General features: G+C 34.2%; 1 protein-coding gene across 1 annotated transcript in view; it reads right to left on the bottom strand.

Moving 5' to 3' along the window:
• The window catches only part of LOC149475389 (scavenger receptor class B member 1-like), a 37,814-nt gene that overhangs the window by 5,891 nt on the left and 17,177 nt on the right, over nucleotides 1-14,746 (bottom strand). Inside the window, exons 4-10 of the mRNA XM_089713390.1 lie at nucleotides 10,842-10,980; nucleotides 10,326-10,438; nucleotides 9,861-9,960; nucleotides 9,522-9,649; nucleotides 4,474-4,594; nucleotides 2,646-2,796; nucleotides 1,686-1,836 (exon numbers count right to left, since the gene is read on the bottom strand). Of these exons, the coding sequence (XP_089569516.1) occupies nucleotides 1,686-1,836; nucleotides 2,646-2,796; nucleotides 4,474-4,594; nucleotides 9,522-9,649; nucleotides 9,861-9,960; nucleotides 10,326-10,438; nucleotides 10,842-10,980 (903 nt within the window). The remainder of the gene's footprint in view (nucleotides 1-1,685; nucleotides 1,837-2,645; nucleotides 2,797-4,473; nucleotides 4,595-9,521; nucleotides 9,650-9,860; nucleotides 9,961-10,325; nucleotides 10,439-10,841; nucleotides 10,981-14,746) is intronic.

Here is a 14,746-nt window from a genome sequence, read left to right as displayed (position 1 = left end):
TGAACGCGCTAATCTCGGGAACTACTGGTCCGATTTGAAAAATTCTTTCGGTTTTAGATAGCACATTTATCGAGGAAGGCTATAGGCTATATATCATCACGCTAAGACCAACAGGAGCGGAACCACGTTGGTGAAACCGCGCGGCACAGCTAGTAGTAGGTAATATACAAGTATGTAAACATTCAGGTGAAGGTAATAAAAATTAAAAACATGTTAAAATCCGTCATTTATTCCATAACATGTTACTAATAGTAATAGCACATGCCTAATCAAATATAAATTTATTTCAAGGTATATGCCAATTTACTCTATAAAAGGTTAATCCATTTTTGGTTAGATTGCAATTATATAAAGAATGTCGGTCAAATGAAAATGAATGTGGGGCATATTTATTTGAGTAAATCTTAAAAATTGGACAATGAAGGGCAGAGTATAATTTGTTGCATCTAAAAAACTGTAATGAATTAATAATTAATTAATTAATTGTTATTTTCGTTATTGAGCGCCATCTATTTTTATGGAATACAAGACAAAATACGTCGGATCTTTTTATACATTTACTATGTCTGTCCACTATAAGAATTGCTTTTTGACAGCTCGACGGGTGATACCAGAAGTGATGTTCAAAAGATTATCGATTGTGATACCACTTCAATTATAAATTAAAAATATTATCATAAATCGAATCAGGTACGTAAATAATAATTACAACGTAAACGTACTTATAAGATATGTAATAATAAGACCACATATCTATGCATTGTATGTTAAAACTAAACTAAACTAATATTTTATTATTTATTGGTTTCTATCTTACAATTTGGTTGTCTTTACGTTTAAATTATATAACATAATAGAAGAGTTATTCTGCATCGGATATATTTTACAGAGTATTTCTATCGATTATTATAATCTATCGATCCATCATTGAATAATTCTGTGTAGACATCACTAAGTGGGCGGGACCTGTCCATGAAGAACGTTAATTATTTGTATGACATTTTAACATAGACAATACAATCCTTCATAGGCGTGAAGCTGTCAAAAAGCAAATAATATAATGGACAGATAGTATAGTAATAAAAATGTAATAATATTTGACATTCTGTACGTCTCCTTTTTGAACATAATATTATCTTATTTCGAGAAAAATGTTGAACAAATCTATAATAATCAATACTGATTTCAGAACTGTTTTTTCAAATTGTTGAAGATATTCTCAAATAACATCAAAGAAGTAGAAATTTTGGCTTCTAGTAAAAAAAATGATATATCCAATGAACATATTGAAATAGATTATGGTAGGGAACTACTACCCTACTTAGTTAAAAAAAAATTACTTAGCAAAAATCTGTTACAATCTACAAGGACATTAAAAAATAAACACTATAATAATCTCAATCTCAAACAATTTTTTATTCAATTAGACTTCTTTCAGAAGCACTTTCCAATCGTCATTACATATCTATACTATTATTATAAAGTTGAAGAGTTGGTTCGTTTGTTTGAACGCGCTAATCTCAGCAACTACTGCTCTATTTTGAAAAATTATTTCAATCTTAGATAGCCCATTTATCAAGGAAGACTATAGACTATATTATATCATCACGCTAAGACCAACAGGAGTGGAGCACTGCGGGTAAAACCGCAGGGCATAGCTAGTTAAAAATAAACACAATTTTTACCTAGATTTCCCACTCAAACTGATTCCCAGTGTAGGGTGTACATCCAAATACGATTCATGTAGTTCCGGGTTCGGATTCAGACCCGTGAACGGTTTCCGTAGAGATGGGTCTCCGAGGTGGAAATGTGGGAATGATGCTAGGGCGGGGGCTCCTGGAATTATTCATTTAATATTAATATTAAAAAAAAGATAGAAGAGTAAAATCAAACATAAGAAAACAAAAAAAATATTTTCTATTGCAATGTTCTCAGAAGTAATTGAGTCTCTCAAAAATTCAAAATGATAAATGATTTTAATAATCCTGTAATATCGGTGTAGGCTACTTTTAGCATATTAATCAATTTATTTATTATAGGAAGCAATTGGCGGCTTTATTGTTTAAAAGCAATTTCTTCCAAGCAACAAACAAAATCGTTGTTTTAAACTTCTTGCGTTCCGTGTTCATTTATTTAATCATGAAAACACAATTTACCAAATCCAAATTGATGTGTAATTAAATTAAAATGGTATTCAAGAAAAAAATGATATTTCACGCACAGAGTATATTTTATGATCTTATCTTACAAAAAAAAAACTGTCAGCGATAAAGTAGTTAGATAGAAACATGTTTAGAATTCAATATTTAATTTTATAGCATTCATTGGCTTTATAATTAATGATAAATTTTTGACGAATATAAAAAAAAACGATTACTATGCGGGTTTCAAACCCGCGTCTTTTCAGTTGGATCAATAAAGTTTAACTTGCCAAACCAGGGTAACTGCCACGTGATCGATACAATTATTATTATACAATATACAATTATTATTAAAGTGACAGATCCCGTTTAAAGTTAGACTGTGTCAATGTTTTGTGGTAACACCAATCATGTTTAAAATTACCAGCGATTTAAAAAAAAAAAGTTTTTTTTAAACACACAATATACCTCCATTTCCACAACAATAATTAAAAAACAACTCACCCATAGCACAAGCAGTAACATTAATAACCCCTCTCGGTGGACACTCGCCAGTATCAATTTCGCAATAACATTGGTTCGGCGGAAAGTGCGCGGGGTCGTCGAACACTGTGTCCGGCATACTGTAGCGGAGGAGTTGGATGCCGTCTGCTATCTGAAGGACAGGTTTTTAACACCCCTATAATATGCTTTAAATCGCTTTTAACTTTCTTTTTAAGAGGAGGCTCCCTTTTTCATTTCTGGCACTGAGAGACCGGTTACGGTACTAGACGCTAATATAGCCGTAATAAAGTTGAATATCGCGTGCGCTCTTTGATCGCGTTCGAGCTCGAAAAGTAAGTCTCAATTCTTATTTCGTTTATAACTAAAGTAATAATTGATCTAGAGAAAAAATATCTTGGTATTCGATAGTAAACTCTATTTTCTTACTGTTAACATTTATTTTAGACATAATGTCCAAGTAAATCTTTAAAAAAATGTAATAATCCTTAAAAAAGGCATAATTTTTGAATAAAAAATGAATCGAGCGAAAATGTTACAATTACGTAACTGTCTTGTAGACCGAAAGAAAAAGACCCAATAAATCATATACTAAAGTTCCATTTTGATTGTATGTGTGCCTGTTTCAGAATATGTATGCAAATTCACATAAAATTTAGGGAGCTTCCCCTTAATACGCTTTTACCACAATATACGGATACATCCAGTAGGGAAACTTCATACAACACTTTCGAAATGGCTCACGCACACAAGCAAGCGTGTTTACGAGAATCGCAAGGGTATTTTTATATCCGTCAATTGTGATAATACCCCTACGATTCTCGTAAACACACTTGTTTGTGTGTGTAAGCCATTTCTAGCGTGTATGAAGTTTCCCTACTGGTTGTGTCTGTATATTGTGCTTCTACCGAGCTTTTAAGTATGCTTTGACCAGTTTTAAAGCACAACTGATACTAGGCTTCCTAAAATGCTTCTAACTTGATTTGTAGTGCGCTATTTAAGACGTTCTTACACGTTTTTAACAAGCTTTTGACAAGGATTGCAAAATGATTTTCAAAACGCTTTCAACATAATATCAGAACATGCGGTTTAACATTAATTTTTGCACGCTTTTTAAAAGATTATTAATACGTTTTTTACCATGCTTTTTACAGTAATTTTAACTTGACATAACAACATTTTTAATACATATGCTATTTAGTATTTACTAATAAACTATGATCTGCATCTTCTGAATGAGTCTTGTTTTTCTATTTCAATAATAAGTAAATTACGTATTGTGCCTTAATTAAGCGAAAACATTAAAAAGGGGCAATAGGGAAACAACGTTTGCTGGGGCAGTAACTAAAATAATCTATATAATAATATTATAAAGCTGAAGAGTTTGTTTGTTTGTTTGAACGCGCTAATCTCGGGAACTACTGGTCCGATTTTAAAAATTCTTTCAGTGTTAGATAGCTCATTTATCGAGGAAGGCTATAGACTATAAATCATCACGCTACGACCAATAGCCCGGTTTACACGCACACTCTTTACCGCGTGATTGAGTGCGCGGGATTGAACGCGGGAAAGCACGCGCGCTGAGGAAAGAGGAAAGATTGTGCGTGTAAACGATAATCACGCGCGATTGAACGAAGAAAAGCAGGGCGCGTTGGAGTGTGTGCGGAGTGGACGCGCAATCTCGTTCTCTCTGTCATCGTTTAAATGCTCGCTCTTTCCCGCGTGAAAGCCGAATCGCGTGCGAAAGAGCGTGCGTGTAAACCGGGCTAATAGGTGAGGAGCCACGGGGGTGAATCCGCGCGGAGCAGCTAGTCATAAATATAATTCTTACCTCAACATCCTTAACATAATTGAAGGGTAGTCGTCTGCAAAGGTTCGCGTAGAACACATGTAGTGTGTCTTTTTTATCCAACATGGAAGGCGGGAATATCGTTCCGTCTGACGCATCTATTCTGTAAAAGAAACATTTTTCTACATATAATTCATAACTTTATTGTATTTTAATTGATAAAAATCGTGTTAGTTACACCGCTTATCTATACTAATATTATAAAGCTGAAAAGTGTTTGTTTGTTTGAACGCGCTAATCTCGGGAACTACTGGTCCGATTTGAAAAATTCTTTCGGTGTTAGCCCATTTATCGAGGAAAGCTACAGGCTTATCATCTCGCTAAAAAACCCAGCAGGAGCGGAGCACTGCGGGTAAAACCGCGGAACATACCTAGTAACTGATAAAGGGCTGCACGAAGCTAATGATATTTGGCTTTGTGGATTTTGCTCCGCTTGCATTGGAATAACTTATTAGGGTAAAAAATATTGAAAAATATCGAATCGAGGGGACCCGATTCCTTGTCATATTATCTGATAGGTAATGCTACATAGAACTATTTGTATGTTGTTTAGGGCCGATTTTTCAATGCTTGGATAAAACTTATACGTCGAATAATGTATAAAACTACCATTTTAAAAACGTATTCTAAATGCCCGTATTTGACAGTTTACGTGACATTTTAATATTATTGTGTAATACTTTATTGGACGGATAAGTTTTATCCAAGCATTGAAAAATCGGGCCTTAGGCAAATATTACAATCGGTTATATCAAATTTGAGGGTACTTTTATGGTCAAGTAGCTTATATTTGTAAGTATGGGTAATATTCATTTTGGAGTAACTTTAAAGAGTTATCGTGAAACTACAAAATACTTTAAAATTGAATCTAGGTAACTTTATTACACAATCCAAAGAAATAATTATTATAAACAATTTCTCGAATGTTATTAAACATTTATATTTGTTGACTAGCGGTCCGCCCCGGCTTCGCCCGTGGTACATATTTACGTTTTCTCTACATAAAAAACATCCTCGTACTTCAAGGAATATAATAAAAAAAGAATTATCGAAATCGGTTCAGCCGTTCTCGAGTTATGCGCTTACCAACACATTTTGCGATTCATTTTTATATATAAAAACTAGCGGTCCGCCCCGGCTTCGCCCGTGGTACATATTTACGTTTTCTCTACATAAGAACCATCCTCGTACTTCAAGGAATATAATAAAAAAAGAATTATCGAAATCGGTTCAGTTGTTCTCGAGTTATGCGCTTACCAACACATTTTGCGATTCATTTTTATATATAAGACTAGCGGTCCGCCCCGGCTTCGCCCGTGGTACATGTTTACGTTTTCTCTACATAAGAACCATCCTCGTACTTCAAGGAATATAATAAAAAAAGAATTATCGAAATCGGTTCAGCCGTTCTCGAGTTATGCGCTTACCAACACATTTTGCGATTCATTTTTATATATAAGACTAGCGGTCCGCCCCGGCTTCGCCCGTGGTACATGTTTACGTTTTCTCTACATAAAAACATCCTCGTACTTCAAGGAATATAATAAAAAAAGAATTATCGAAATCGGTTCAGCCGTTCTCGAGTTATGCGCTTACCAACACATTTTGCGATTCATTTTTATATATAAAAATAATTATTATAAACAATTTCTCGAATGATATTATACATTTATATTTGTTGATTCAAACTATCACATAGAGATAAACTTTTGAATATAAACATTAAACTTTAGTGAACTTATGAGAAATTTTTATTGTTTTTTATTTGTTTTTGATAATATTGACGTAAAAAAATAAGTTCATTTTACTATGAAACCATCCGACTGCGTGGAATATAAACTAATGTTTCTTATGTTATGCAGGAACTATGTAGCTATCAACTGGTGAAAATATTATCAAAATGGGTTCAGTCGTTTTTGAGTTTGACTGTAATAAAAAAACTTACACTACTGAAATCTGTTCGCATTACATTATTCGTATTAAATAAATATTTATAAGCCATTTGTAATACAGTTTTACAAGTGTCTCATTTAGGACATTTTGATATATTGCTTGCGCATTCTTTTATTAAGTGTCGGGTCAATGATCGTCTACAGCTGATTTACAGTCATAAATTACAAGTGGAATAATATGTTTATACGTCGCATTGTTTCTTGCGTTTGATTAAACAAATAATGTTACAATTTGTTTAAAAGTCCTTTATTTCATAATTACATGTTTGATGTTAAGATTGAACTAAAATATGTTAAAGCGTGGTTGTATTACGTAATTAAATACTGATATAATACTTTTAAGACATCTTGACTCGACCAAAGTCGGTACAAGAATGACTCGCAACTGCAGACGACCGTTATTTATAGGACGACTATTCGAGTGGCGTGACTGTGTGAGTCAGCGCAAGTGTTATTTGTGTTGTTTTGATCGTTATTTTGAATATGACATGTAATATTATTATTATTTGATAATTAAATGATTATTAATACTTTTATCCATTTGATTATTATTAAAATAATTAATTAAGTTCATCAATTGATTTACTTTTAAAATATAATTTTATCTTTAAATTAAACGCGCTAACACGGCCATTCTGAAAAAAGCTCGTGCTCTGAGCGGTAATTCAAAACTCAAAATATCAATGGTATAAATTCACTTCAGCTGGTGACAGACTTGTTTTGAGTACATAATATTCAAATTATTTGTTTCTTTGTCCAGTGTTCAGACTAAACCACTGTCTGGATCCATACTGAAAAGTATCTATCAGGTTATTATTATTTTCCGCCCAGTTGCAAGACTAAGTCACAGAAAACCCGTACAGACAAGTGGCATTCAATTGTATTATTATCTGCCCAGTTGTCAGACTAAGTCACAGAAGACCCGTACAGACAAGTGGCATTCGATTGTATTATTATCTGCCCAGTTGTCAGACTAAGTCACAGAAGACCCGTACAGACAAGTGGCATTCGATTGTATTATTATCTGCCCAGTTGTCAGACTAAGTCACAGAAGACCCGTACAGACAAGTGGCAGTCGATTATCATAATTAGTTTCCATTACCGCTAACACGGTCATCTAAATTTGGCTTTGGTACTATTCTTACACGTAAGTACATAGGACACAATAGTAGTCTAGCAATTGCTTGTACTTTTCGCTTCATAGCAATCATTGTCGAGTATTATTGTGATTTACATAGAATTCGATAGCTCAACGGGTTTTTCTGGCTGCGAACAGCGGCTTCTGTATCTCATCTGTATCTCAACTCTCAAGTGATAACCATAAGTCCTGGAACATAATTAAAAGTTAAAACACAAGTTATATCCGGCTTGGCCATAGTAAAACAATAACACAAAACGTTCTCGTACGTTCATTTGAAATGAGTACGGTAATTTATCTCGTGATGTCAAAACACAATGTATTATAACACAAACATAACCGCTCGGCCAAACTGACCTTATAGAACACCATCACATCCACACGATGAACTCAACTAAAATATTGATTTATTCAACTGGACTTCGCTGAGAAGCGTTTTTCAATCGTCGATATACAGAAAAATAATAATTTACCACCACAATAGCTTACACTGGGCGCCATCGAAGGCACCACATTGGATCCAAATTCCATGGGATCAAAAACTTATTATTTGTGACATAAGCACGTCGTTCGCTTACCACAATTAAAGGCTCAAATATCCTGGACAACCGCCCGGATTGCACATCACATTATAATATTGATGAACTACATTACCGTTACAATATTCCACACCACAAACATTTCCTTCACACAACGCACAAGAAAACACACATTATGCGAGTTCCTTCATCCTTGTTTACTTGAAGTCAATTCAATCCAATTTTTCGTAGATTGAAGTTCACAGTGGTATTCTGTCATGATGGTGACAGTGACAGTTGCATACTGTCACGTAGTATGATGGAAGAATTTGTGTCAGCCTGCCAGGATTCCGAGTAAGGGCTGGTTCATCTTCTACTTCTGATGTTAAAGCGTGGTTGTATTACGTAATTAAATACTGATATAATACTTTTAAGACATCTTGACTCGACCAAAGTCGGTACAAGAATGACTCGCAACTGCAGACGACCGTTATTTATAGGACGACTATTCGAGTGGCGTGACTGTGTGAGTCAGCGCAAGTGTTATTTGTGTTGTTTTGATCGTTATTTTGAATATGACATGTAATATTATTATTATTTGATAATTAAATGATTATTAATACTTTTATCCATTTGATTATTATTAAAATAATTAATTAAGTTCATCAATTGATTTACTTTTAAAATATAATTTTATCTTTAAATTAAACGCGCTAACAAATATATTCATGGATTAAAATATGACCTACTAGCTGCTCCGCGCGGTTTCATATATAGCCTATAGCCTTCCTCAATAAATGAGCTATCTAACACCGAAAGAATTTTTCAAATCGGACCAGTAGTTCCCGAGATTAGCGCGTTCATACAAACAAACTCTTCAGCTTTATAATATTAGTATAGATAGGTATGTAAACTGTCCATTCCGCTTATGTTAAGGGAAGACTTAAGATGATAAAATCGACAATCACTTACTTGAGTCACACAATATTTCCCTTTCATCCAAAATCGAATCGAGTACCCCTTTAGTACCCCTAATTGCTAAATCTATACTAATATTATAAAGAGGAAAGGTTTGAAATTATGTATGTGTGTATGTATGTTTGTATGTATGGTTTTCACGCTTAAACTATTGGACTGATTTTGATGAAATTTCGGTCGCGGTCCGGTCCGCCCCGGCTTCGCCCGTGGTACATATTTCGCAATAAAAGGTAGCCTATGTTCTTTCTCAGGGTCTTAAGATTTTCTGTGCCAAATTTCATCAAAATCGGTTGAGAGGTTTAAGCGGGAAAGCGTAACAGGGATACTGACAGATTTACTTTCGCATTTATTGAGTAGGGATTTTTCCAATATTTCCTATAGGCTATTCAAGCTATTCTAGTCTATTCTAGAAGCTTCTAGAAACATCTAGAACATGTTACTGACCTATTGCATTCGGTGCTTCCCCAGTGCTTAAGTTGTCTATCGCCGTTGAGTTTTTCCAAAATATTCATTTTATCCTTATCATTCTCTCCTGTGTTTATTGTTAGCCTGTCAGATACTGTGCCGTTTTTCTGTAAAGAAAATTGAGTTTAAACTCAAAACCAAACTCAAATTTAAACTCAAACGAAAATCAAACTATTTTATTTTCGCAAAAAATGGTATGTTAAAAGTTGCTTTATTAACTTTAAAGTCACTTTTCAAGGCATAATTGAATGTGTCATAGGAAAATAACAATTGTTCTAAATTTCTAGAAAACAATATTCAACAACAACAGATACTTACAGTCACAAGAAGGCCAAATTTGTCAAAGTTTAATTGTCCTTGTAAACTGAGGACTGGTTTGGCTAAATCTATTATACTATCATCATATCCCCATAGAAACCTGAAAAATAACATTTATTTGTAAATATATAGGAAAAATTCTAAAGAAGAGTTTGTTTGTTTGAACGCGCTCATCTCAGGATAAGCGTGATGATATACGAATAGCCTATATCAATTGACCCGACCTGTAATTTTGTTCAAAATTTAAAGTAAATCCATGCAGTACTTTTTGAGTTTAGCCCGGTCATACATACAGACAAAGCGACAAAAATATTTTGGCTTCGATATTGACTGTAGATCACGCCCCAAGTATTATTCAAAAAAATATTTATAAATTTACAGTTTTGAATTTCCTACGATTTTATTATTTGTATAGATTCTGGAAATCGATACAGAACACAAAAACTGTGACAAAAACAAACATACCTTTGTACTGGCAACTTCAAAAAAGCATCCTTATGATTGGCAAAAGTGGAAAGCGTTGTTTTAAGCGCTATTTGTCCAAAATACTGTAAACTTACAGATTTTGCGACTACACCCTGAAAAAGAAATGATAAATACGTCATATTTTAATAATAGCATTCCCCTGTTGTATTTTAGTTCAAAATGGTATAACATCTATACTAATATTATGTAGCTGAAGAGTTTGTTTGTTTGAACGAATTGAATCTCAGGAACTACTGGTCCATTTTCTTGTCATTTTTCCACACTCGTGGAAACCCCTCTGGTAGTTTATTTAATTTCTTTATTTAGATTAGTTGGCAAGAAGAGCAATTAACAATTTTTTTTTTTAAATTCGATGTTTTTTCGACCTCGTTTCAATATTCAATTCATATTGAAATAAATAATAAAAAAATAGTCGAATTTTTTTTCGACCACGTTTAAATTTTTCATGTTTTTATAAGTTATGAAAACGTCTAGTTTATAATAATACAAACTTACCAGCAAAGGTAGATTTGGCACAAAAACTTGGTCAAAATGAGCCCCTGTACTTTTTTCAGGGAGGAACTGAAAATTATTCCTCTCTTGATATGTTAAAAGGTCTCCTTCAAACTTGATGTTCACTCTTTCTAACTGCTGTCTGCAACAATATTGTTTTATTATTATATTTTCATACATAAATGTGTTTTTTTTAAGTATTTGTATAGAAATAATTGGATTTTCAGCCTTAAGGTGGGATGTATAGTGTATACGAGGCTTTCGCTATAGCGTACCAATAAAAATGCATCAATCATAAAGACAAACATCGATTTTTCAGTAACTAGAGTTTATATATAGTCCATTGAATAAAAAGTTCTAGAGTGCGTGAGTTAGTAACGTAAGATGTTTCTTCGGAAACATGTCAAGAGTCCCTAGGTAATAAACATACTAAAACCCCGGGCCACTAGGAGGAGCCCCGGAGTGGGGGGAGGGGGAAAATGGGTCCATTTTTTCATTTTTCGCTTAAATCTCAAAAACGGTACATGTTAGAGAAAAACTTTCAAGGAAAAGTTGAAAGGCCATAAAATTATCTACAAGTTGTACCTAGATCATTTTTTCCTATATCCTACCGTTTCTGAGTTATACGCAGTAAAACATGATTTTGGCTCAAACAATTTCCACATCAATCGATCAAAAAATATTTCTTTCTTCCAAAAAACTAAAATGTGCAACTTGTGACCGGTACTGATAGATTGCTCTTAATTAGGTCTATAATTGGTAAAATAAACATATTCCTCCATGGAAGCCTTTAGGAGGAATCGATTGTCAAAATATTATATTATGGTAGTTTGAGTTACTGAACTTGATCTTTTTATTTTTTTCTTCCAAAAAACTCAAAAGTGCAACTTGTGACCGGTACAGATAGATTGCTCATAATTGGGTCTATCATTGATAAAAATACCAGATTCCACCACGGAGGCGTTTACGGGGAATTGAATTTTATTAGGGTAGATACGATACTTGAACTTTTTATTTTTTTTCTCCAAAAAAACTCAAAAGTGCAACTTGTGACCAATACTGATAGATTGCTCTTAATTAGGTATATAATTGGTAAAATAAACACATTCCTCCATGGAAGCCTTTAGGAGGAATCGATTGTCAAAATACTATATTAGGGTAGTTTGAGTTACTGAACTTTATCTTTTTATTTTTTTCTTCCAAAAAACTCAAAAGTGCAACTTGTAACCGGTATTGATAGATTGCTCTTACTTAGGTCTATAATTGGTAAAATAAACACATTCCTCCATGGAAGCCTTTAGGAGGAATCGATTGTCAAAATATTATATTAGGGTAGTTTGAGTTACTGAACTTGATCTTTTTATTTTTTTCTTCCAAAAAACTCAAAAGTGCAACTTGTGACCGGTACAGATAGATTGCTCATAATAAGGTCTATCATTGATAAAAATACTAGATTCCACCACGGAGGCGTTTACGGGGAATTGAATTTTATTAGGGTAGATACGATACTTGAACTTTTTATTTTTTTTCTTCCAAAAAAAACTCAAAAGTGCAACTTGTGATCGGTACCGATAGATTGCTCATAATTAGGTCTATCATTGATAAAAAAACCAGATTCCACCATGGAGGCGTTTAGGAGGTATTGAATTTTATTAGGGTAGTTACGATACATGAACTTTTTAACTAACTACCCTAATAAAATTCAATTCCCCGTAAACGCCTCCATGGTGGAATCTGGTATTTTTATCAATGATAGACCTAATTATGAGCAATCTATTTGTACCGGTCACAGGTTGCACTTTTGAGCTTTTTGGAAGAAAAAAAATAAAAAGTTCATGTATCGAAACTACCCTGATAAAATTCAATTCCCCGTAAACGCCTCCGTGGTGGAATCTGGTATTTTTAGCAATGATAGACCTAATTATGAGCAATCTATCTGTACCGGTCACAAGTTGCACTTTTGAGTTTTTTGGAAGAAAAAAATAAAAAGATCAAGTTCAGTAACTCAAACTGCCCTAATATAATATTTTGACAATCGATTCCTCCTAAAGGCTTCCATGGAGGAATGTATTTATTTTACCAATTATAGAACTAATTAAGAGAAATCTATCAGTACTGGTCACAAGTTGCACATTTGAGTTTTTTGGAAGAAAGAAATATTTTTTGATCGATTGATGTGGAAATTGTTTGAGCCAAAATCATGTTTTACTGCGTATAACTCAGAAACGGTAGGATATAGGAAAAAATGATCTAGGTACAACTTGTAGATAATTTTATGGCCTTTCAACTTTTCCTTGAAAGTTTTTCTCTAACATGTACCGTTTTTGAGATTTAAGCGAAAAATGAAAAAATGGACCCATTTTCCCCCTCCCCCCACTCCGGGGCTCCTCCTAGTGGCCCGGGGTTTTAGTATGTTTATTACCTAGGGACTCTTGACATGTTTCCGAAGAAACATCTTACGTTACTAACTCACGCACTCTAGACCCCCCTTGGAGGGATTCATTCAATGGACTAATAAGAAAACTAATATTATAAATGCGAAAGTTTGTGAGGATGTGTGTGTGTGTGTGTTTGTTACTCTTTCACGCAAATACTACTGAACCGATTACAATGAAATTTAGCACACATATAGAGGGTAACTTGGATTAACACATAGGCTAGGTTTTATCACGGAAATCCCACGGGAACGGGAACTATGCGGGTTTTTCCTTGAAAACGCGGGCGAAGCCGCGGGCGGAAATCTAGTTAGAAATACTTTAAAACAAGCTTATAGCGGTGGTTTCATTATACATATTATTAATCCTTGTTTGAAAAATTTCTCGCTTTAAAAAAATCTTTAACCAATTTCATATCTTCTGAAGCAATTATTAAAAAAAAAAACATTTTGACCTAGAACACATTTAATCAAAATCGGTACTATATACCTCGAAAGCGAAACATACAGACTTTCGCACTAACAATATATTGATAGTCTTGAAACCTAGTCAATTATACCCGGCGCGGCCTAAATGCATCTACAGACGCTCCGATTTGGTTGGTGCCAACCATATCGGAACCGACAAGGCAACCATTCCAACATTGCTACAGATTGTCCGACGGTTGGCCTTCCAGCTGTCAGTTGACCATAGAGTAATATGTCAGTTGACCATAGTACGAAGAGAATAGGCTAAATTCTACTATAGAAATAGAGAAAATTACAGTCATATGCGGCTCTTACAACTTATTTTTTAAGGTTTTTAATGTAGCCGCACTGTCAATTTTTTTTAATACTTCTAACATAATAAAATTCGCTTGATTTCTGGCATCTCTATTTGCGTAATCTTTGTTACTTAAGTCCCACAAACAGGGAAAGTCTTTATATAGTTCCAGCAATTTTATTAATATGTCACGTTCGGTGACCGTAACTCCCTCGGCATTCATGTTGACGTCCTACACCGGCGGCGTTGCGAATATAAATGAGCCAATTACCTATATTACTCTATGGAATGAGCCGATTTGGTCGGAACAAAGCTTCCAGACGTTCCAATTTGGTTGGATCGGATAGGAAGTTGGTTTGGTCGGTATCGCCGGCGCATCCGACCACGTCAAACCAATATTAATAATAATTATGTCGGACCGACCGCTCTCTACACTTTCCGATTTGGTCGTGGTCGGATGGTTGGCACCAACCAAATCGGAGCGTCTGTAGATGCTATTAGGCCGCGCCGGGTATAATGAATACCTATTGTACTCTATTCGCCTTAATTGAGCGTATAATTATGAGGTATACAAAACATGAATGGCACGCCTCTAATTCTACGAATGACTATCTTAACGCCACTTTGACCTTAGTATGTAAAACGTCATGATACATATCTAGATTCTAGTCTAGGTATAGGTACAATGTCGTATTGGGATAAGTAATCATA

The sequence above is a fragment of the Colias philodice genome, chromosome 30 (assembly GCF_061535455.1).
Source record: "Colias philodice isolate Cphi_HAF_F1 chromosome 30, ilColPhil1 Martin Lab GWU primary, whole genome shotgun sequence".
NCBI lineage: Eukaryota > Metazoa > Arthropoda > Insecta > Lepidoptera > Pieridae > Colias > Colias philodice.
This window is presented reverse-complemented; position numbering and strand designations above follow the sequence as displayed.